The sequence below is a fragment of the Amblyraja radiata genome, chromosome 1 (genome assembly GCF_010909765.2).
Source record: "Amblyraja radiata isolate CabotCenter1 chromosome 1, sAmbRad1.1.pri, whole genome shotgun sequence".
In the NCBI taxonomy this organism is placed as follows: domain Eukaryota; kingdom Metazoa; phylum Chordata; class Chondrichthyes; order Rajiformes; family Rajidae; genus Amblyraja; species Amblyraja radiata.
This window is the reverse complement of record NC_045956.1, coordinates 35047693-35073305: the sequence shown is the minus strand read 5'-3', so window position 1 is coordinate 35073305 and position 25613 is coordinate 35047693. Positions and strand designations below refer to the sequence as shown.

Here is a 25613-nt window from a genome sequence, read left to right as displayed (position 1 = left end):
TAGATTTTATAATTCGGACCGCTAGGCTGTAGGGGGATGCATTTTGCAATTTTTAATTTTTAACTGTTAATTATCGGTCTTTTTAAGTATTTATTGCTCTCAGGTAGTGTCCACATTGTATTCTATGTATTTTCTGTCTGCGTTCATTTTGAATCTGTGGGTTTGTTGGTTGGGGGCTTCTGGACATCTGAATTTCCCTGAGGGGATCAATAAAGTATTTATTATTATTATTATTATTATTATTATTATTATTATACTTCCAGGTGTCAATCTAGGCTCTAAGTTCATCCACCTTTCTTACAATGCTCCTAGCATTAAAATATACACATTTAAGAAACCCACCCTCTCTTATTCTCTGTTTATTGTCTTTTTCTTCTCTCTCCCCTACATTTTGGGTCAGAGTGCTACCATTCTCTGCCTCCTGCCACACACACTGACTGCTAGCTTTCCCAATTTGAGTCCCTCCCCCCAACCATACTAGTTTAAAGTCTCCCCAGTAGCCTTTGCAAATCTCCCCGCCAGGATATTGGACCCCCTCGAGTTCAAGTGCAACCCGTCCTTTCTGTACAGGTCGCACCTTCCCCAAAAGAGGTCCCAATGATCCAGAAACTTGAATCCATACCCACTGCACCAGTCCCTCATCCACGCATTTATTCTCCACCTCGCTCCATTCCTACTCTCACTGTCGCGTGGCACAGGCAGTAATCCTGAGATTGTTACCTTTGCAGTCCTTCTCCTTAACTCTACCTAACTCCCTAAATTCTTCTTTCAGGACCTCTTCTCTTTTTTTACCTATGTCGTTGGTACCTATATGTACCACGACCTCAGGCTCCTCTCCCTCCCATTTCAGGATTTCTTGGACACGTTCAGACACATCCCTGACCCTGGCACCAGGGAGGCAAACTACCTTCCGGGTCTCCTGTCTGCGTCCACAGAATCGCCTATCCGTCCCCCTGACTATAGAGTCCCCTATTACAATTGTCCTCCTCTTCTTTTCCTTACCCTTCTGAGCAACAGGACCGGTCTTTGTGCCAGAGGCCCGGCCGCTGTCGCTGCCCCCAGGTAGGACTGTCTCCCCCAACCGTACTCAAACATGAGTACTTATTTTCAAGGTGTACAGCCACCGGGGTACTCACCAATCCCTGCCTTTGCCCATTGCCCTTCCTAACTGTGACCCAGTTTAACCTGTCCCGTACGTGAAATCCGTCCCCGTTGTCGGCGTTGACGGCTTTAGAAGCTGATTTTTAAATTACTCCAGCGCTGAACTTGTCGGGCGATTTAAAAAAAAAAAATTCATAGAACGCCCGTCGGAACAATTCTTCAGCAAAAGCTTGCACTCCGAGAACTGCAGCGCCGCTGAAGGTACGTTTTGTAACATTCCTATATATACCCACCAACACCTGTGAGAGAAAAAAAATCGCTCCGGTTCCTCTTAATTCTTTTTACTCCCATATTAAACTTATGTCCCTGGATTCTTAATTCCACTAATTAGGGTAAGAAAATCTCTGTGCATTCAACCTATCTATTCCCCTCATGATCTTATGGACCTCTGCAAGATAACCGCTCAGCCTCTTGTGCTCCGAGGAAATAAAGTCCTAGCCTGCGCTACCCCTTTCCATAGCTCAGACCCTCGAGTTCTGGCAACATCCTCGTAATTCTTCTGCACTCTTTCCAGCTTCATAACATCCTTCCTACAACAGAGTGACCAAAACAGAATATAACATTCTATGTGCGGCCTCACAAAATCCTTGTACAACTGTAACATGACCCCCCAACTCCTATACTCAATACCCTAAGTGATGAAGGCCAATGTACTGAAAGCCTTCTTGACCAGCCTATCTGCTTGTGACACCATGTTCAGGGAACTATGTACCTGCACTCGTAGATCCCTCTGCTCTACAACATTCCCCATGGTCGGAATGTCCTGCCATTCACTGCAAGGGCACCACACAACTTCCTTCACTCCAGGCAAATCAAGCCCAGTCTCCATTCTCTCCCTATAACTGAAGACTTCCAACCCTGGGGAATCTCCTCTGAATTATTTCCAGTACAATCACATCCTTCCTATAGTGACCAGTACTGCAGATGATACTCCAATTGTGGTCGAACCAGTAGTTTGAAAAGTTGCAAAAAGACATCCCAACTTTAATATTCAATGCCCCAAACACCTTCTTCACCACCACTTCTATCTGTGTTGCCACTTTTGGGAAACTGTGGACTTGAACACAAGATCTCTCATCATTCTTTGGCTCCCTGTCATCATATCATATCATCATATATATCATATCTTATCTATCTATCTATCTATTCATAGCTATCTATCTATATATTAAAACTCTGTGGCTGTGTGTGTGTGTGTGTGTGTGGCTGTGTGTGTTTCTGCCTTGTTGGTGCCAGCCTTTGATTCGTTGCTACGCCAACACCACATGCAGAAACGCCGAGATTTTTTCCATTTCAGTAGAGATTTCACTTTTCATTCCAAATATCCACTCCTGATTACATTTCGTGGTGTTTATGTACACATTTTTAGTAAAATCCTTCTCCCCCCAACCCCCCCACCCCCCAAAATTTCAAAATGTTAAAAAAAAAACAGCTCTCACCCATAGAATGTTGGTGAACGTTCCATCGTGTGATGTCACAATGCTCAATGCTCACAGATGTGCAATCGGAATGGATCCATTAACATATGCCTTTGCACCTGCACCAGCCCCAGCCCCAGCTCCAGCCCCATCCCCCCCCCCTCCCCCCCCACCCCCGCAGCCTGTGTCGAAGCGCGTCATCACGTGTGGGAATAGAGAAAGAGGATTGGGGGTGATAGGGAATGGGGAACAGATGGACCGTCCCTACCCCTCCCCCTTCCACTCTCCCTCCCCACTATTTCCCCTCTCTCCCCCCACCCCTCTCCCCCTCTCTCCCCTACCCCATCTCCCTCCTCACCTCCCTCCCCCATCGCTCCCCCCCTCCCCCACACCTCTCTCCCCCCCCCATCCCTCTCTCCTCCCCCTCCCCCTCCCCCACCCCTCTCTCCTCCCCCTCTCCATCTCCCTGTCCTCACCCTTCTTCTCCCCCTCTTCCCACCCCCATCCCTCTCTTCCCCCACCCCCCTTCCCCTCCCCCACCCCTTCCCTCTCTCCCCACCCCCTTCCCCATCCCCCCCCCCCCCCACCCACCCCCGCAACCTGTGTCGAAGCGCGTCATCACTTGTGTGGGAATAGAGAAAGAGGATTGGGGGTGATAGGGAATGGGGAACATATGGACTACCTTTTCCCTCCCCCTTCCACTCTCCCTCCCCACTATTTCCCCTCTCTCCCCCTACCTCCACACTCTTCCCACTCCCTCCCCTACCCCATCTCCCTGATCCCCTCCCTCCCCTATCCCTTCCCCCCCCCACACCTCTCTCCTCCTCCCCATCCCTCTCTCCTCCCCCTCCCCATCCCTCTCTCTTCCCCCTCTCCATCTCCCTCTCCTCACCCCTCTCCCTCTCCTCCCCCTCCTCCTCCCAACCCATCCCTCTCTCCCCCACCAACCTCCACCCACCCCCCTTCCCTCTCTCCCTCACCCCTTCCCCCTCCCCACTCTTCCCCCTCCATCCACACTCTTCCCCTTCTACCCCTAACCCATCTCCCTCCTCGTCCCCCCTCCCCCACAACTCTCTCCCCCACCCCTCTCTCCTCCCCCTCTCCCTCCCCCTCTCCCTCCCTCTCCTCCCCCTCCACCCATCCCCATCCCTCTCTCCGCCACGCCCCTTCCCTCTCTACCCCACCCCCTTCCATCTCTCCCCCCGCCCCCTTCCCCTCTGTCCCTCTTCTACCACTACCGCTACCCCTCCCTCCCCACTCTTCCACTTCTCTCCCCCCTTCCCCTCTCCCTCTCCACTCTTTCCCCTCTCTCCCCCCACCCCTCCCCCTCCCTCCACACTCTTCCTCTCCATCCCCTACCCCAGCTCCCTCCTCCCATCCCTCCCCATCCCTCTCCCCCTCTCCCACACCTCTCTCCCCCTCCCTCTCTCCTCCCGTCCCCCACCCCTCTCTCCTCCCCCTCTCCATCACCATCTCCTCACCCCTCTCCTTCTCCTCCCCTCCTCCTCCCACCCCCACCCCTCTCTCCCCCACCCCCCTTCTCCCTCCCCACACACCCCCCCTCCCTCCACACTCTTCCCCCTCTCTCCCCTACCCCATCTCCCTCTTCCCCTCCCTCGCCCACACCTCTCTCCCCCTCCCCTCTCTCCCCTCTCTCCTCCCCCCTCTCCCTCCCTCTCCTCACCCCTCTCCCCCTCCTCCCACCCCCATCCCTCTTCCCCCCACCCCTCCCTCCACACTCTTCCCCCTCCCTCCCCTACCCCTCCTCCCCTCCCTCCCCATCCTCCCCTCCCCCACACCTCTCTCCTCCCCCTCTCCATCACCATCTCCTCACCCCTCTCCCTCTTCTCCCCCTCCTTCTTCCACCCCCATCCCTCTTCCCCCACCCCTCTCCCTCTCCCTCCACACTCTTCCCCCTCCCTCCCCTACCCCATCTCCCACACCTCTCTCCCCCTCTCTCCTCCCCTCCCCGCCCCTCTATCCTCCCCCTCTCCCTCCCTCCTCACCCCTCTCCCTCTCCCTCTCCTCCCCCCACCCCCATCCCTCTTCCCTCTCCACTCCTCCCCTTCCCTCCACACTCTTCCCCCTCTCTCCCCTACCCCCATCTCCCTCCTCCCCTCCCTCCCCACACCTCTCTCCCCCTCTCTCCTCTCCTTCTCCATCTCTTCACCCATCTCCCTCTCCTCCCCTCCTACACTCACCCCTATCCCTCTCTCCCCACCCCCTTCTCTTTCCCCACTCTTCCCCCTCCCTCCACACTCTACCCCCTCTCCCCCACCCCATAACCCTCCTCCCTCCCCCACAACTCTCTCCCCCTCTCTCCTCCCCTCCACACCCCTCTCCTCCCTCTTCATCTCCCTCTCCTCACCCCTCTCTCTCCCCCCCCCTCCTGCTCCCACCCCATCCCTCTCTTCCCCACCCCCTTCCCTCTCTCCCCCACCCCCCTCCATCTCTCCCGCCTACCCCTACCCCTACCCCTCTTCCACCACCCCCCTACCCCTCCCCCTCCCTCTCCACTTCCCCTTCTCTCCCCCTTACCCCACCCCTCTCCCACCCCTCTCTCCCCCTCCCTTCCCCCTCGCTCCCCTCTCTCCCCCATCCCTACCCCTCTGTCCCTCTTCCACCACTCCCCCTCCCCCTCCCTCTCTCCCACTTCCACCACTCCCCCTACACCTCTCCCCCTCCCTCCCCATTCTTCCACTTATCTCCCCCCACCCCTCTCCCCCTCCCTCCCCTCCATCCTACACTCCCTCTCTCCTCCTCCGCCACCCTCTTTCCCCCCTCCCCCCACCCTCTCTCACCCCTCCCGCACCCCTCTCTCCTCCCTTTCCCCCTCTCCCTCTCTCCTCATCCCTCTCCCACCTCCCCTCCAACCCCAACCCCCACCCCTCTCTCCCCCCTCTCTCCGCCCTACCTATCTCTGCCTTTTCCACCACTTCCCCTACCCCTCTGCCCCTCTTCCGCACTCTTACCCTCCCCCCTCCCTCATCACTATTTCCCCCCTCTCCTCCTCCCATCCCACTCTTCCCCCGCCCCCTACCACTCTCCCCTTCCCTCCACACTCTTCCCCCTCTCTCCCCTTCCCCCTCTCCTTCCCCTCCCTCCTCCTCCCTCTCTCCCCTTCCCCCACCCCTCTCTCCCCCTCCCCCACCCCACTCTCCTCCTCCCTCTCCATCTCCCTGTCTCCTCACCCCTCTCCCTCCTCCCCTCCCACCCCCCTCTCCCACCCCTCTCCCTTCCCCTCTCTCTTGCACCACTCCCCGCTACCCCTCTCCCACCCCCTACCCCCCTTCCTGCCCTCCCCGCTCTCCTCCCACTCTCCACTCTCCTCCCCCTCCCCATTCCCCTCTCTCTCCCCTACCCTGCTCTCCTCTCCCTCCCAAATCTCTCCCGTTTCCTCCTCCCCCTCTCCCCCCCCTCCCCTCTTCTCACCCTCCCATCTCCCCACCCCGTCTCCCTCTCCCCCCCTCCACCCACCTGTGTGTTTGGGGGGTGATTAGTGTGATGGCGCAGCCCCCCCCCCCCCAGCAACGCGCGTTGGGGAAACAGACCCAACGGGTCTGCACTTGGTCTAGTATACTTTTAAAACTGTGTGCGTGTGTGTCATTTTACCTTTAAAACGTATGTCCTCGAGAACCAGACGCCGAAACGGGAAAATGTTTACATATTTCAGTAGAGATTTCCCTTGTGATTTTAGATATCCACTCCTCTGTACATTTGAAACATTATTTTCCCGACTTTTAACCGACTTGTTGACCAATCTGACCTTTTTTTAAAAATCTGACCGCTGCCCAGCTGCTGACGTTACAATAACAGTGACATTTTTACATCTTCTGGTAGAAATTTTCCTTATGATCTCAAAAATCCAATCCTCTATAAATTTGGTCAATTATTTCCCGAGATAGTTACAAACATTTATCACCAAGCTGACATTAAAAAAAAATTTAAGATTGCCCAGCTGCTGACCTCACAATGCCTTTTCTCGTGGGGTACCCCTCCCCCCCCCCGGATTAATGCAGCTGCTGTCAACGCGCATGCGCAGTTTTCCACGAGGTACGTTAGCCCACCTACCCCCTCGATCTTCAAAAGGCGCAGAAGATCTAGAAAGTTCTGCAGAACAAAGATTCTGCAGCTCACCTCTGCTATAGGATCACTGTTCTGCAGATCTCGAACTCAGAGGTGCCTCACGCGCTGAAGGAGGTTCTCCTCACTGTCGGCGCAGCTCGTGAAGCCCCGCCCCTCCCATCCCCGGCACACTCATTCCAGCTGTGGGTTTCCAGAGAGTCAGAAGCCGTTTCTGCGCATTTCGCAGCCCACTCACTCGCCCGGCTCCCCTCCACCCCCCCCCCTCCTCCTCTTCTCACCTCCTCCCCTCTCCCCTCTGCTCTCTACCTGGAATGGATTAAAGGCCGATAAATCCCCAAGGCCAGATAAGTTGCATCCCAGAGTACTTAAGGAAGTAGCCGCAGAAATAGTGATCATTAGTGATCATTTTTCAAAACTCTTTAGATTCTGGAGTAGTTCCTGAGGACTGGAGGGTAGCTAATGTAACCCCACTTTTTAAAAAGGGAGGGAGAGAGAAAACGGGGAATTACAGACCAGTTAGTCTAACATTGGTTGTGGGGGAAATTCTGGAGTCAGTTATTAAAGATGGGATAGCAGCACATTTGGAAAGTAGTGAATTCATTGGACAAAGTCAGCATGGATTTATGAAAGGTCTGACGAATCTTATAGAATTTTTCGAGGATGTAACTAGTAGAGTGGATAAGGGAGAACCAGTGGATGTGTTATATCTGGACTTTCAGAAGGCTTTCGTCAAGGTCCCACATAAAAGATTAGTATACAAACTTAAAGCACACGGTATTGGGGGTTCAGTGTTGATGTGGATAGAGAACTGGCTGGCAGACAGGAAGCAAAGAGTAAACGAGTCCTTTTCGCAATGGCAGGCAGTGACTAGTGGGGTACCGCAAGGCTCAGTGCTGGGACCCGAGCTATTTACAATATATATTAATGATCTGGATGAGGGAATTGAATGCAACATCTCCAAGTTTGCGGATGACACAAAGCTGGGAGGCAGTGTTAGCTGTGAGGAGGATGCTAGGAGGCTGCAAGGTGACTTGGATAGGTTGGGTGAGTGGGCAAATGCATGGCAGATGCAGTATAATGTGGATAAATGTGAGGTAAAGCTAATGGCATGTTGGCCTTCATAACGTGAGGATTTCAGTATAGGAGTAAAGAGGTCCTTCTGCAGTTGTACAGGGCCCTGGTGAGACCACATCTGGAGTATTGTGTGCAGTTTTGGTCTCCTAATTTAAGGAAGAATATCCTTGCTATTGAGGGAGTGCAGCGTACCTTCACAAGATTAATCCCCGGGATGGCGGGACTGTCATATGAGCTTGTATTCACTGGAATTTAGAAGGATGAGAGGATATCTTATAGAAGCGTATAAAATTATAAAAGGACTGGACAGGCTAGATGCAGGGAAAAAAAACAGGGGCCACAGTCTAAAAATAAAGTGGAGGCCATTTAGACAATAGACAATAGGTGCAGGAGTTGGCTATTCGGCCCTCCGTTCAATGTGATCATGGCTGATCATCCCCAATCCCCAAGAAGTTCCTGCCTTCTCCCCATATCCCCTAGATAGGGCTATCTTTAAGAGCCCTATCTAGGTCTCTCTTGAAAGTATCCAAAGAACCGGCCTCCACCTGAGGCCGGTTCTTTGTGGAATTCTCCTGAGGCAGAGAATTCCACAAACTCACAACTCTCTGTGAGAAAAAGTGTTTCCTCGTCTCCGTTCTAAATGGCTTACCCCTTATTCGTAAACTGTGGCCCCTGGTTCTGGGCTCCCCCAACATCGGGAACATGTTTCCTGCCAGCGGGTCCAAACCCTTAACAATCTTATATGTTTCAATAAGATCCCCTTTCAACCTTCTAAACTCCAGAGTGTACAAGCCCAGCAGATCCATTCTCTCAGCATATGACAGTCCCGCCATTCCGGGAATTAACCTTGTAAACCTACGCTGCACTCCCTCAATAGCAAGAATGTCCTTCCTCAAATTAGGGGACCAAAATTGCACACAATACTCCAGGTGTGGTCTCACTAGGGCCCTGTACAACTGCAGAAGGACCTCTTTGCTCCTATACTCGACTCCTCTTGTTATAAAGGCCAACATGCCATTCACTTTCTTCACTGCCTGCTGTACCTGCATGCTTACTTTCATAGATGAACAAGGACCCCCAGATCCCGTTGTACTTCCCCTTTTCCCAACTTGACGCCATTTAGATAGTAATCTGCCTTCCTGTATTTAATACCAAAGTGGATAACCTCACATTTATCCACATTAAACGTCATCTGCCATGCACTACCCTCTCCCCCAACCTGTCCAAGTCACCCAGCATTCTCATAGCATCCTCCTCACAGTTCACACTGCCACCCCGCTTTGTGTCATCTGCAAATTTGCTAATGTTACTTTGAATCCCTTCATCCAAATCAATGATGTATATTGTAAATAGCTATGGTCCCAGTTTAAAACTGAGATGAGGAAAAACCTTTTCACCCAGAGAGTTGTGAATTTGTGGAATTCTCTGCCACAGAAGGCAGAGGAGGCCAATTCACTGGATGAATGTCAAAGAGAGTTAGATAGAGCTTTTGGGGAATCGGGATATGGGGAGAAGGCAGGCACGGGTTACTGATTGTGGATGATCAGCCATAATCACAATGAATGACGTTGCTGGCTCGGAGGGCCGAATGGCCTCCTTCTGCACCTATTTTCTCTGTTTCTATGTCCCGCTATTCCAGCTTTTTATGTCTATCTTCGGTTTAATCCAGCATCTGCAGTTCCTACTTACACTGGACATCTGAATGTCCACATTCCTTTTGGGAATGGGGGTTCCTCTCTTGCATCATTGATAGGGTCTCCTCGAAATCCTGCAGCTCCGCTCTTGCTCCCCCTCCCACCAGTCGCAACAGGGACAGAGTCCCCTTCATCCTCACCTTCCACCCCATCACCCATCGCATACAGCACAAAATCCTCCAACATTTTCGCCACCTCCAGTAAGATCCCACCACTGGCCACATCTTCCCATCCCCACCCTTTTCGGCAGAGACCGTTTCCTCCACAAATCCACCCTCGACTCTGTCCAAGGACCCTCACAGTCTTTTCAGGTGAGGCAGAGGTTCACGCACCTCCTCCAACCACATCAACTGTGTCAGCTGTTCCAGGTGTGTACTCCTATATATCGGCGAGACCAAGCGCAGCCTCGGCGATCGTTTCGCTGAACACCTCCGCTCAGTCCATTTAAACCTACCTCATCTCCCGGTTGCTCAACACATTAACTCCCCATCCCATTCCCACACTGACCTTTCTGGCCTTGATTGGTACATTGATACGACTGGTTTAGATGGATATGGGCCAAACGCAGGCAGGTGGGACTAGTATAGATGGGACATGTTGGCCGGTGTGAAAAAGTTACTTTTATAACAACTAAACAGGTTCGCTTCTTAATAAACAGACACCACACAAACTGTTTGGTAGACCAGTTCAAAACTTTACTTATTATCGGCCGATGGAAGGGAGGGAGAACTCCAGTCAAGTGACCAATGTAGACACTTGACCGTCCTCAGTCCACTTCTCTGAACAACAGAATTACATTGCATTAAATAGGGTTTTTTTGTCCCCTTAGCTCATTCCACAGACATTAGTCATGGTCAGAGGTACAGGAAAAGGTTTCTACAGAATGCATCACATCAAAGGCATTTTGTCAAATGGTACAAGATATATTAAAAACATTGGCCATTTGGTTTATGACATCTTACTTCAAAGAGATGACTCTAGCTGTTTCTCTCTTCCTCTCTGTCACCTCCTCCCTCATAAACATAGGACACTTGGTTTACAACATCTTACTTCAAAGAGATGACTCTAGCTCCTTCTCTGCTTATCACTTGGGAGACAATGTTATAGTATTTATTATCTCACACACCGCAACCTGAGGCAAGCCTAATTTGAGACTAAATATAAGCTGAAAGCTAGCCCAGAAGCCAATTTAATATCTTCTTATATTTTTAACTAAAATTCGGCTTCATCAGGTGTGGGCAAGTTGGGTCGAAGGGCCTGTTTCCACGCTGTAAGACTAGGGATATGAACCAAATGCAGGCAGGTTGGGTATAATTTAGATGGGGCATCCTGGGCAAGTTGGGCCGAACGGCCCATTTCCGTGTTCTATATCTATAAACTATAAGAAAGTAGAGGCCGGGGGAATTTACTGGATTAATACAAAAGTGAATGATTTCCGTCAGAGGAAAATAAAATAACAATATGAAGAGCCCCCTACGGGAAAGATGGGTGAGTGAGTTGATGATGTAACCTAAAACTATTGCCACAAAGACAAGGAAGGAAGTTGTTCTGCATTTGGTTCCTGAAATTACAGCGAGACTGGCCATGAACAAGAATTGATCTCAGCTTTTGCAGAGGAAGTTTAGCTTAGCTTAGAGATACAGATGGGAAACATCTCACTTAACCGACCAGCGATCCCCACACGTTAACACTATCTTACAGTAGGGAACATTTTTACTTTTATACCAAGCCAATTAACCTACAAACCTGTACGTCTTTGGAGTTTGGGAGGAAACCGAAGATCTGCCCAGTCACGGGGAGAAAGTACAAACTCCGTGCAGACAGCACGTGTGGTCAGGATTAAAACCGGGTCTCTGGCGCGCTGCGCTAGTGGATAAGTACTTGACACTGAAGGGCAAGGGACGAGCAGAAGTGTGCAGCTGCCTCGTTACATCACCCTCAGTGACATCAGTTTTCAAAGATCTTGGAGACATCATTCTAAATATTATTTATATTCTGTTCTGTTAACTCTGACTGTAATTAATCATTTGTTTTCTTTTCTTTCTAAGTTGGTGGTGGAGAAGGCCCACGTCAATTTTGGTCCGATCACCTGCCAGGATCACAGGCACTGGTTTATGTGGTGGATTCAGCAGATCACGATCGGATGCCACTTGCTAAACGGGAACTGCACCAATTAATTCGAGGAGACACAACACTTCCTGTTGTTGTTTTAGCCAATAAGCAGGTATGTTGCTCATCAAAATGCACCAAAAACAATGTGTGTTAGGGTGATGGAGTACGGATACAGGCTCTTCAGCCCAGCTCTTCCATGCTGTCCAATGTGCCTCATCAAAGCTCATCTCACTTAAATGCACCTGGCCCATATCCCTCTAAACCTCTCAAATGCAAGTACCTGTCCAAAAGGAGCTGTGAATGCTTCCTCGTGGATTATGTAGACCAGGCCTAGTTCATAGAACATAGAAGAGTACAGCACTGGAACCGGCCCCTCAGCAAACAATGTCTGCACTAAACATCATGCTATGTTAAACTAATCTCCTCTAGCTGCACGTGATCCATATCCCTCCATTCCCTGCATATTCTATCCTATCTGTTTCCACCACTCTCCCTGGCACTTACCAGCCTCTAAAAAAAGCAAGTCCCACACAACTGCTTTAAACTTTGCCCCGCTCACTTTAAGCTATACCTCTCATCTTTGACATTTCCACTTTGGGAAAAGGGCCTGAGTATCTACCCTATCTGGCCTCTCATCTTTTTATATACTTCCATCAGATCTCCCCTCTTAGCCTCCAACGCTCCAGAGTAAACAACCCAAGTTTGTACAACCTCTCCCTGCAGGTATTACTCTCTGATTCAGGCACCATTCTGGTAAACCTCTTTTGCTTCCTCTCCAAAGCCTCCACGTCCTTCCTGTATACTGGGACGATCAGAACTGCACGCAGTACTCCAATTCCAACCTAACCAAAGGCCCATTGAGCTGCATCATAACTTCTTGACTGTTATGTTCAAAGCCCAGACCAATGAAGTCAAGCATACCATACCTCCTTTCCCACTCAGTCTACTTCTCTTGCCACTTTAATGAGATATGGACCTAGATGCAAAATCCTTCTGGACAATGCTGTTAAGGGTCTTATGATTAACTTAATACTTAATACTTTCCCCTTACATTTGACTCCCCAAAGTGCAACACCTCACACTTGCTCGCGTTAAACTCCATGCTTCCTTCCATGTCTGTAGCTGATCCATATGTATACTTTGAGCGCGCTCCTTACTGTGCACAACTCCACCACCTTTAGTGCCGTCCGTAAACTCACCAACCTGTCTAGTTTACGACCAAGTCATTTATATATGTTACTAACATACGAGGTCCCAGCACAGATCCCGCAGAACGTCTTCTCAAGCCATAGGCAAAGTCCTGGAGGAGTGGAGAGTAGCTAATGTTGTTCCTTTGTTTAAGAAGGGGAGAGAATCCAAGGAATTATAGGATGGTGAGCCTCATGTTAGTGGGAGGAAGCTATTAGAGTGGATGCTTTGGGATAGGATGTACTCCCATTTTGTAGAGAATTGGTTTATTTAGGGAGAGTCAGCCTGGCTTTGTACAAGGCAGGTTGAGTCTTACTAACTTGATCCAGTTTTTTGAGGAGGTGACCAAGGTGATGGATGAGGGTAGGGTGATGGATGTTGCCTACATGGATTTTGGTATTTGATAAAGTCGGCCATGGGAGGCTGATCCAAAAGATTAAGATGCGTTATATTTATGGTGACTTGGTCATATGGATTTGGAACTGGCTTACTGATAGAAGATAGAGGGTTATGGTGGATGGACTCTATCTGGGCTGGAGGTCTGTGACCAGTGGAGTTCTGCAGTGAGGGTAGACACAAAATGCTGGAGTAACTCAGCAGGAGAGAAGGAATGGGTGACGTTTCGGGTCAAGACCTTTCTTCAGACCCTTCTTTCCTCCGAATGATGTGTGATGGGACCTCCACTGTTTGTGAAATATATAAATGACTTGGACACAAACCTAGACGGGTTGGTTAATAAGTTTGCAGGTGACACCAGTCCTTCTCCTTGGTAAATACAAATGCAAAATAATTGTTTAGTATCTTGCCTCCAACCTCTGACTCCAAACACAATTACCACCTTTATCTTGAGAGATCCTGTTGTAACTTAGATATCCTTCCTCATTTTCCACTATACACCAATTGTGCTGTCATCTGCAAATGTACTAGCAATGTGATGACATAGAAACATAGAAACAACGAAACATAGTAAATAGGTGCAGGAGTAGGCCATTCGGCCCTTCGAGCCTGCACCGCCATTCAATATGATCATGGCTGATCATCCAACTCCTGTACCTGCCTTCTCTCCATACCCCCTCATCCCTTTAGCCACAAGGGCCACATTTAACTCCCTCTTAAATATAGCCAATGAACTGGCCTCAACTACCTTCTGTGGCAGAGAATTCCAGAGATTCACCACTCTCTGTGTGAAAAACGTTTTCCTCATCTCGGTCCTAAAAGATTTCCCCCTTATCCTTAAACTGTGACCTCTTGTTCTGGACTTCCCCAACATCGGGAACAATCTTCCTGCATCTAGCCTGTCCAACCCCTTCAGAATTTTGTAAGTTTCTATAAGATCCCCTCTCAATCTTCTAAATTCTAGCGAGTACAAGCCAAATCTATCCAGTCTTTCCTCATATGAAAGTCCTGACATCCCAGGAATCAGTCTGGTTCCCAGGAATTACCCCATTGTTACTGTAGTGGACCCAGCACCGGCTCGTGCAGCTCTCCACTGGCCTACAATCAGACAAACAATGCCGCACAGCTACCTTTTACACTCATTCCTCCACACTCACTTTGAATCCAATTGACTAGATTGCCTTGGATTCCACCCTTCCATACGGTGTACCCTTCCAGACTGTCTTATCACATGGTGCCTTGTCAAAGCTTTATTATTGTAGCCATCTTCCTGCCCTCATCAATCCTCTTCAAAAACTCTATCAGATTTATGAGACGTGATTTCCCATGCACAAAGCCATGCTGACTATCTGCAACCTGCGTACCCCGATTAGTCCCTGCCTATCCAAAGAGGTACCTTGGTGGACAAGTCTAAGCATACTGAAGGTGGAGACGTAGCCAGATATGGTTTAGAAAAAGGCATTTAGAAAAGTAGGACACGGTGGTGCAGCGGTACAGTTGCTGCCTTGCATTGCTTACAGTGCCATAGACCTGGATTCCATCATGACTACAGGTGCTGTCTGTACGGAGTTTGTACGTTCTCCCTGTGACTGCGTGGGTTTTCTCCGAGATCTTCGGTGTCCTCCCACACTCCAAAGACGTACAGGTTTGTAGGTTAATTGGCTTGGTATAAATGTAAATTGTCCCTAGTGTGTGTAGGATAAAGTTAATGTGCGGGGATCACTGGTCCATGAGGACTCGGTGGGCCAAAGGGCCCGTTTCCACTCTGTATCTCTAAACTAAACAGGCATGTGAGATATTTGGCGTCAACGGCCATAAGGAGAGAATATAGATGAATATGGAAGAATCAGCAGGTCAAACATGCAGGTTACGGTACAGCAGGCAGTAAAGAAAGCTAATGGCATGTTGGCCCTCATTGCGAGTGGATTTGAGTTTAGGAGCAAGGATGCCCTACTGCAGTTGTACAGGTCTCTGGTGAGACAACACCTGGAGTATTGTGTGCAGTTCTATATCTGTGTCTAAATATCTGGAGGCAAAATGACAGTTGACATTTCTGTCAACCATTCCTCAGCCCGCTTGGCCAACTGATCAAGATCCTGCTGCAATTTTTGAGAACTATCTTCACAATCTGCAATACTACCCACCTTGTGTCATCTGCAAACTTGCTAATCTTGCCATGTATGTTCTCATCCAAATAATTGATATAGAAGACAAACAGTAATGGGCCCAGCACCGAACCCTGAGGCACACCACTAGTCACAGGCCTCCAGTCCAAGATGCAACCTTCCACCATCACCCTCTGCTTCCTTCCATGGAGCCAATTTTCAATCCAGTTGGCTAGCTCTCCTTGTATCCCATTTGATCTAACCTTCCAGAGCAGCTTACCATGCGGAACCTTGACAATTGCTAGGCTGAAACCCATATATCCGTCTGCAGCTCTGACCTCATCAACCATATTGGCTACATTTTCAAATAGACAATAGACACTAGGTGCAGGAGTAGGCCATTCGGCCCTTCTAGCCAGCACCGCCATTCAATGTGATCATGGCTGATCATCCTCAATCTACCCCGTTCCTGCCTTCTCCCCATATCCCTCTTTAAGAGCCCTATCTAGCTCTCTCTTGAAAGTATCCAGAGAACTGGCCTCCACCATCCTCTGAGGCAGAGAATTCCACAGACTCACAATTCTCAGTGAGAAAAGGTGTTTCCTAGTCTCCGTTCTAAATGGCTTACCCCTTACTTTCCTAAACTGTGGCCTCTGGTTCTGGACTCCCCCAACATCGGGAACATGTTTCCTGCCTCTAGCGTGTCCAAACCCTTAACAATCTTACATGTTTCAATAAGATCCCCTCTCAACCTTCTAAACTCCAGAGTGTACAAGCCCAGCCGCTCCATTCTCTGCGCATATGACAGTCCCGCCATCCTGGGAATTAACCTTGTAAACCTACGCTGCACTCCCTCAATAGCAAGAATGTCCTTCCTCAAATCAGGGGACCAAAACTGCACACAATACTCCAGGTGTGGTCTCACTAGGGCTCTGTACAGCTGCAGAAGGGCCTCTTTGCTCCTATAATCAACTCCTCTTGTTATAAAGGCCAACATGCCATTCGCTTTCTTCACTGCCTGCTGTACCTGCATGCTTACTTTCATAGACTGATGAACAAGGACCCCCAGATCCTGTTGTACTTCCCCTTTTCCCAACTTGAAGCCATTTAGATAGTAATCTGCCTTCCTGTTTTTGCTACCAAAGTGGATAACCTCACATTTATCCACATTAAACTTCATCTGCCATGCATCTGCCCACTCCCCCAACCTGTCCATGTCACCCTGCATTCTCATAGCATCCTCCTCACAGTTGTCCATGTCACCCTGCATTCTCATAGCATCCTCCTCAAAGCCACTCAGCTTTGTATCATCTGCAAATTTGCTAATGTTACTTTGAATCTCTTCATCCAAATCATTGATGTATATTGTAAATAGCTGCGGTCCCAACACCGAGCCTTGCGGTACCCCACTAGTCACTGAAAGGGACCCGATAATCCTTACTCTTTTTTTCCTGCCTGCCAACCACTTCTCTATCCAAGTCAGCACTCTACCCCCAATACCATGTGCCCTAATTTTTCCCACTAATCTCCTATGTGGGACCTTATTAAATGCGTTCTGAAAGTCCAGGTACACTACATCCACTGACTCTCCCTTGTCCATTTCCTAGATACATCCTCAAAAAATTCCAGAAGATTAGTCAAGCATGATTTCCCCTTCGTAAATCCATGCTGACTCGGACCAATCCTGTTACTGCTATCCAAATGTGCGGCTATTTCATCTTTTATAATTGACTCCAGCACCTTCCCCACCACCGATGTCAGGCTAACTGGTCTATAATTCCATTTTCTCTCTCTCGCCTATCTTAAAAAGTGGGATAACATTAGCTACCCTCCAATCCACAGGAACTGACCCTGAGTGTATAGAACATTGGAAAATTATCACCAATGCAGCCACGATTTCTAGAGCCACTTCCTGAAGTACCCTGGGATACAGACCATCAGCCTTCAGTCCCATCAGTCTACCCAACACCATTTCCTGCCTGATGTGGATTTCATTCAGTTCCTCCGTCATCCCAGGTCCTCTGGCCACTACTATATCAGGAAGATCCTTAGTGAAGACGGATTCAAAGTACCTGTTCAACTCATCTGCCATTTCTTTGTTCCCCATAATAAATTCACCTTTTTCAGTCTTCAAGGGTCCAAATTTGGTCTCAACAAATTTTTTCCTCTTCACATACCTAAAGAAGCTTTTACTATCTTCCTTTATATTCTTGTCTAGCTTGCCTTCGTATCTCATCTTTTCTCCCCGTATTGCATTTTTTGTTATCTTCTGGTGCTCTTTAAACATTACCCAATCCTCTTGCTTCCCGCTCATCTTTGCTATGTTGTACTTCTCTTTTATTTTTATACTGTCCCTGACGTCCCTTGTCAGCCACGGTTGCCCCTTACTCCCCTTGGAATCTTTCTTCCTGTTTGGAATGAACTGAACCTGCACCTTCTGTATTATTCCTAGAAATACCTGGCATTGTTGTTCCACTGTCATCCCTGCTAGTGTATCTCTCCAGCTCCTCCTTCATGGCCCCATAGTCCCCTTTATTCAACTGTAACACTGACACCTCCGATCTACCCTTCACCCTCTCCAATTGTCGATTAAACCTGACCATATTATGGTCACTACCTCCTAATGGCTCATTAAGTTCCTTTATCAAATCCGGTTCATTACATAACATTAAATCCAGAATTGCCTTCTCCCTGGTAGGCTCCAATACAAGCTGCTCTAAGAATCCATCACAAAAGCACTCTACAAAGTCCCTTTCTTGGGGTCCAGTACCAACCTGATTTTCCCAGTCTACCTGCATGTTGAAATCTCCCATAACAACCACAGCATTACCTTTGCTACATGCCAATTTTAACTCTTGATTCAACTTGCACCCTATGTCCAGGCTACTGTTTGGGGGCCTGCAGATTAGGGTATTTTTACCCGTACAATTCCTTTTTTTAAATATAATATTTTTATTAGAAGCATGTGCATATCATAATACAAACATTTCTTATATATCAATCCTGCGTTGCTAATAGGTGGGAATCCAGCTATCAAAATAATAGTGGTCCTCCTTTATCAGTTGTATATTAACTCTGCTTCTATTTAGTTTTTTTTTAATAGATAGAAAGTGAGAAATTTAAAAAAAGGCATGATAAAGAAGAATGGAGTAATTTACCAATAATACAACTTTGGAGATAGGTCCGGAAGTTATAAAGCATAACTATTCATCTAATCCTGAGCTCGGGTTTCAGTCAGATTCCCGTGCTGAACCAATTTACCCGTTCAAAAAATCAATAAATGGAGACCATATTCTATCAAATAATTATTGTTTGTCAATTAAGACAAGTCTATTTCTTTCCAAATGTAAGGTCTCCGACATTTCCATAATCCACATTTTAATTGTGGGGGTTTCCAAAATGTTAATATTATTTTTTTCCCAGTTATTATACTATAATCAAGAGAGTTTCTTTGGTTTGTTATAAGTCTTAGGCTTTGTTCTGATATTCCTAATATTATTAGTTTTGAGTCTGGATCCAATTGGGTATTGACAACTTCAGAAATTATTCTGTTCCCTTACAATTCCTTAGTTCTATCCATACTGACTCCACATCTCCTGTTTCAATGTCACCCCTTGCAAGGGACTGAATTCCATTCCTCACCAACAGGGCAACCCCACCCCCTCTGCCCGCCCATCTGTCTTTTCGATAGGAGGTATACCCTTGAATATTCAGTTCCCAGCCCTGGCCCTCTTGCAGCCATGTCTCTGTAATTCCCACAACATCATACTTGCCAGTTTCTAACTGAGCCTCAAACTCGTCCACTTCATTTCTTATACTTCGCGCATTCATATACAGCACTTTGACCTCCGTATTCACTTCCCCCCTCGCACCGCTCGTAATTGGCCCTGACCTTAGTCTTGAACTTTCGTTCCCATTAATTCGAGAATCTTTTGTAATTTTTCCTGTAGCCACTTCCCCTTCAACTCCATCTTTATACTCCCAATTTGTCAAACTCTCCACCCCCACTATTTAGTTTAAACCCACACGTGTAGCCCTAGCAAGCCTGCCTGCCAGAATGTTGGTCCCCCTCCAGTTAAGGTGTAACCCGTCCCTTTTGTACAGGTCATCCCTACCCCAGAAGAGATCCCAGTGGTCTATAAATCTAAATCCTTGCTCCCTGCACCAGCCCCTCAGCCACATATTCAGATCCCCTATCTCCCTTTTCCTGTCCTCACTAGCACGAGGTACTGGAAGCAATCCAGAGATAACCACCCTAGAAGTCCGGCATTTCAGTCTTCTTCCCAACTCTCTGAACTCATGTTGGAGAACCTCCTTCCTCTTCTTCCCGATGTCGTTTGTGCCTACGTGCACAACTACTGCCGGCTGTTCACCTTCTCTCTCGAGGATGTTCTGAATTCGGCTCGTGACATAGAAACATAGAAACATAGAAAATAGGTGCAGGAGTAGGCCATTCGGCCCTTCGAGCCTGCACCGCCATCCAATATGATCATGGCTGATCATCCAACTCAGTATCCTGTACCTGCCTTCTCTCCATACCCTCTGATCCCCTTAGCCACAAGGGCCACATCTAACTTCCTCTTAAATATAACCAATGAACTGGCCTCGACTACCCTCTGTGGCAGAGAGTTCCAGAGATTCACCACTCTCTGTGTGAAAAAAGTTCTTCTCATCTCGGTTTTGAAGGATTTCCCCCTTATCCTTAAGCTGTGACCCCTTGTCCTGGACTTCCCCAACATCGGGAGCAATCTTCCTGCATCTAGCCTGTCCAACCCCTTAAGTATTTTGTAAGTTTCTATAAGATCCCCTCTCAATCTCCTAAATTCTAGAGAGTATAAACCAAGTCTATCCAGTCTTTCTTCATAAGACAGTCCTGACATCCCAGGAATCAGTCTGGTGAACCTTCTCTGCACTCCCTCTATGGCAATAATGTCCTTCCTCAGATTTGGAGACCAAAACTGTACGCAATACTCCAGGTGTGGTCTCACCAAGACCCTGTACAACTGCAGTAGAACCTCCCTGCTCCTATACTCAAATCCTTTTGCTATGAAAGCTAACATACCATTCGCTTTCTTCACTGCCTGCTGCACCTGCATGCCCACTTTCAATGACTGGTGTACCATGACACCCAGGTCTCGCTGCATCTCCCCTTTTCCTAGTCGGCCACCATTTAGATAATAGTCTGCTTTCCTGTTTTTGCCACCAAAATGGATAACCTCACATTTATCCACATTATACTGCATCTGCCAAACATTTGCCCACTCACCCAGCCTATCCAAGTCACCTTGCAGTCTCCTAGCATCCTCCTCACAGCTAACACTGCCCCCCAGCTTAGTGTCATCCGCAAACTTGGAGATATTGCCTTCAATTCCCTCATCCAGATCATTAATATATATTGTAAATAGCTGGGGTCCCAGCACTGAGCCTTGCGGTACCCCACTAGTCACTGCCTGCCATTGTGAAAAGGACCCGTTTACTCCTACTCTTTGCTTCCTGTTTGCCAGCCAGTTCTCTATCCACATCAATACTGAACCCCCAATGCCGTGTGCTTTAAGTTTGTATACTAATCTCTTATGTGGGACCTTGTCGAAAGCCTTCTGGAAGTCCAGATACACCACATCCACTGGTTCTCCCTTATCCACGCTACTAGTTACATCCTCGAAAAATTCTATAAGATTCGTCAGACACGATTTACCTTTTGTAAATCCATGCTGACTTTGTCCAATGATTTCACCACTTTCCAAAAGTGCTGCTATCCCATCTTTAATAACTGACTCTAGCAGTTTCCCCACTACCGATGTTAGACTAACTGGTCTGTAATTCCCCGTTTTCTCTCTCCCTCCCTTCTTAAAAAGTGGGGTTACGTTTGCTACCCGCCAATCCTCAGGAACTACTCCAGAATCTAAAGAGTTTTGAAAGATTATTACTAATGCATCCACTATTTCTGGAGCTACTTCCTTAAGTACTCTGGGATGCAGCCTATCTGGCCCTGGGGATTTATCGGCCTTTAATCCATTCAATTTACCCAACACCACTTCCCGGCTAACCTGGATTTCACTCAATTCCTCCAACTCCTTTGACCCGCGGTCCCCTGCTATTTCCGGCGGATTATTTATGTCTTCCTTAGTGAAGACGGAACCAAAGTAGTTATTCAATTGGTCCGCCATATCCTTGTTCCCCATGATCAACTCACCTATTTCTGACTGCAAGGGACCTACATTTGTTTTAACTAATCTCTTTCTTTTCACATATCTATAAAAACTTTTGCAGTCAGTTTTTATGTTCCCTGCCAGTTTTCTTTCATAATCTATTTTTCCTTTCCTAATTAAGCCCTTTGTCCTCCTCTGCTGGTCTCTGAATTTCTCCCAGTCCTCCGGTATGCTGCTTTTTCTGGCTAATTTGTACGCATCATCCTTCGCTTTGATACTATCCCTGATTTCCCTTGTTATCCACGGATGCACTATCTTCCCTGATTTATTCTTTTGCCAAACTGGGATGAACAATTTTTGTAGTTCATCCATGCAGTCTTTAAATGTCTTCCATTGCATATCCACCGTCAACCCTTTTAGAATTAATTGCCAGTCAATCTTGGCCAATTCACGTCTCATACCCTCAAAGTTACCTTTCTTTAAGTTCAGAACCATTGTTTCTGAATTAACAATGTCACTCTCCATCCTAATGAAGAACTCAACCATATTATGGTCACCCTTGCCCAAGGGGGCACGTACAACAAGACTGCTAACTAACCCTTCCTCATTACTCAATACCCAGTCTAAAATAGCCTGCTCTCTCGTTGGTTCCTCTACATGTTGATTTAGATAACTATCCCGCATACATTCCAAGAAATCCTCTTCCTCAGCACCCCTGCCAATTTGATTCACCCAATCTATATGTAGATTGAAGTCACCCATTATAACGGTTTTGCCTTTGTCGCAGGCATTTCTAATTTCCTGTTTGATACCATCTCCAACTTCACTACTACTGTTAGGTGGCCTGTACACAACACCCACCAGCGTTTTCTGCCCCTTAGTGTTTCACAGCTCTACCCATACCGATTCCACATCCTCCAAACTAATGTCCTTCCTTTCCATTGCGTTAATCTCCTCTCTAATCAGCAACGCTACCCCACCTCCTTTTCCTTTCTCTCTATCCCTCCTGAATATTGAATATCCCTGGATGTTCAGCTCCCAGTCTTGGTCACCCTGGAGCCATGTCTCCGTGATCCCAACTATATCATAGTCATTAATAGCTATCTGCACATTCAACTCATCCACCTTATTACGAATGATCCTTGCATTGAGACACAAAGCCTTCAGGCATCCTGAACTCCTGACATCCTGAACTCTGGCACCAGGGAGGCAACAGACCATCCTCGCATCTCGTCTGCCGCCACAGAATCTCCTGTCCACTCCTCGGACAATGGAGTCACCCACCACTATGTCTCGCCGGTCGAGTCCCATCTCTAGGATTGGAGTCACCGACGTGTCCGCCGCTCGGACTGGAAACATCGTCTCCCCTGACAGTTCCCAAGAGGGCGTACCTGTTTTCATTAGGCACAGCCACCTGGGTCTCCTGCACTCAACGATTTTCACCCTTTCTCTCAGTCACACACCTTCGTTCTTCCCGTATCCTCGGCGTGACTACCTCACTGTAGGTCCTGTCCAGGAAACTCGTTTTCCTGGATGGCCCTGAGGTCATCCAGCTGCTTCTCCAGTGCTTCAACATGGTCCTTCAGGAGCTGAAGCTGGATACACTTGCCACAGTTGTAGCAGTCAGAGGCTCCATCCGTGTCCCTGGCCTCCTGCAAGCATCACACTGTCTCATCTTACCCGTCTTGTGTTCACCGTCCCATCCTCTCGAGCTTTTTGCATAGCCTCCTCAGCCTCCTCGCCGAAGACTCTCGAGCCAAAGACTCACACTTTACTCTCAAGGCACTTCCCTCACTAGACCGCTCCCTCACTGACACTCCCCTAGAGCAGCCTTGCTTATATTGACTGACAGATAAACTCAATCAGATTCGTGACACACGTGATCTCCCACATATAAAAGCACGCTGACTATCACTAATCAGCTGACTATCACTAATCAGCTGACTATCACTAATTTAAGTGCATGTATATCTTATCCCTCAGAATACTCTCTGGTAACTTTACGACCACAGATGTTAGACTCACTGGCCTGTAGTTCCCAGGCTTTTCACTGCAGCTCTTCTTAAATAAAAGCACAACATTTGCCACTCTCCAGTCTTCTGGCTCTTCACCTGTTTTTAATGATGACTGATAAATCTCAGCCAGGGCACCTGCAATTTCCTCTCTTGAGAGAAAGTGAATCAGTTGGAGAAAGTTCCCCCACCATTTACTAAATGTCCATTAACCTCTCCATGTAAGGCAACAGCTCACCAGTCCAGACATTGACCTGAAGAATCTGTGTGCACTGACTTTCAAGGTAGGGGAATCAATAGACGTCATACAAAGGTACAGTGGTAGAGTTGCTGCCTTACAGCTCTTGCAGCGCCAGAGACCCGGGTTTAATCCCGACTACTGGTGCTGCCTGTACGGAGTTTGTATGTTCTCCCCGTGACCACGTGGGTTTTGTCCGAGGTCTTCGGTTTCCTCCCACACTCCAAACACGTGCAGGTATGTATGTAGGTTAACTGGCTTAGTATAAGTATAAATTGTCCCTAGTGTGTGTAGGATAGTGTTAATGTACGGGGATCGCTGGTTGGTCACGGACTCAATAGGCTGAAAGGCCTGTTTCCACGCTGTATCTCTAAAAAAAATAGTTTACGGTAAGAGGGGCAAGAACTTAAGTGGTAACCTTTTCACACAAAGGGGTGGTGGGTATGTGGAACATGCTGCCAGAGGCGTAGTTAAGGCAGGTATTTTTTAAATGCCAAGAGTTTTATAAGACACTTAGACAGGTACATACTGTAGATAGAAAATGTTTAAAGGGCCATCAGAATTAGCTTTGATGTTTAGTGATTCGATTTGAGGAATGGGTCCCTGGAAGATCCGGGTTTGTATCTTCTTTTACCTCATTCACAATTTGTCATTTGTTGTCCAGGAAACATTTTGGCCATCTGACTGCATGTTTTTCCAAATCCTGCATCACCTGCAGTTGCTCACATTGATATTTTGTGATTGGTGAAAAGTCTGGGCATTTTCAGGCCAGTATCCTGCTGCATATGCTGCAGTAAGTGAGCAGAGCTAAAGTAGAGCCATTTGTGAGTCTCTGCAACTATGCCTTCTTTTTGGCTTAAAGTTATGTTGCATTTGTTTAATAGATAATTGTCAAGCTTTTTTCACAACTAACAAAACTAAAAAGTAGAGGAATAGATAAATTAATGGCTCTTTTTTTTAGTTTAGTTTAGAGATACAGCGTGGAAACAGGCCCATCAAATCCACAACGGCCAGCGACCCCTGCACACCAACACTACCCTACACACACTGGGGACAATTTACATTTATACCAAGCTAATTAACTTACAAACCTGTACGTCTTTGCAAAGATCGCGGGTAAAACCCACGCAGTCACGGGGAGAACGTACAAATACCATGCAGACAGCACCCGTAGTCAGGATCGAACCTGGATCTCCGGCGCTGTAAGGCAGTAGCTCTATCGCTGCGCCACTGTGCCGCCCTATCCGTGCCCATGTCATCTCAGGGAACAAGGTGATGACTATGTGAACATTGTGCTGTTGTATCTGCAGGATATCAAAGGGGCATGCACCATTCTAGAAATTCATGAGCGGCTTTCCCTTGAGGATCTCGGCGACGAACGGAAACTTTTCCTCATCGGAACCCACGTGTCAGAAAATGGGACACAAGTACCGGCCAGCGTACAAGATGCCAGGGAACTGATTGCCCAGCTAGTGATCTGATGAGGCGTTGAACCTGCAATGGATTCTCGCGGTTTAACCACGAGTCACTGTTGTGTGATGTAATATTACTAAAGCACAATCAGGTCACATTTGATTGTGTGATGTAGAAACTTTTTTTTTAAATATCTTAAGAAATAACTGTAATAACAAATCTGGGTTTGGAAAAAGACTTTTACGCAGTGATTATCTATGTTCCATATTTTCACCTTGAAGAATCTGATATATAACAAGTTTTCCAGTGCTTTTTAATATTTTAAAATAAATGATCACTGTACACACTTCTATTCCATCGTTTGCTCTAAAAACGACATAGTACATTCTGAAATTAGTTAATCGCATGTTGGGGGAACTCTTTGTTCATTAGAAATTACTCCCTTTCCCATTGTTGCCACATTAGTTAACCCCTTCCCAACAACGCTGCACCTGTTTTCTATGTTTTTATATCCATGTGCCATATCCTAAACTCAAAAACACCGCTATCCTATCTGCTCCCACCACT

The 25613-nt window shown here is 47.7% G+C and overlaps 1 protein-coding gene across 1 annotated transcript in view; it reads left to right on the top strand.

Moving 5' to 3' along the window:
* The window catches only part of arl9 (ADP ribosylation factor like GTPase 9), a 40786-nt gene extending 15391 nt beyond the window's left edge, over positions 1 to 25395 (top strand). The window contains exons 3-4 of the mRNA XM_033020445.1: positions 11482 to 11657; positions 24944 to 25395. Of these exons, the coding sequence (XP_032876336.1) occupies positions 11482 to 11657; positions 24944 to 25114 (347 nt within the window). The 3' untranslated portion in view covers positions 25115 to 25395. The remainder of the gene's footprint in view (positions 1 to 11481; positions 11658 to 24943) is intronic.
* The last annotated feature ends 218 nt before the right edge of the window (positions 25396 to 25613 follow it).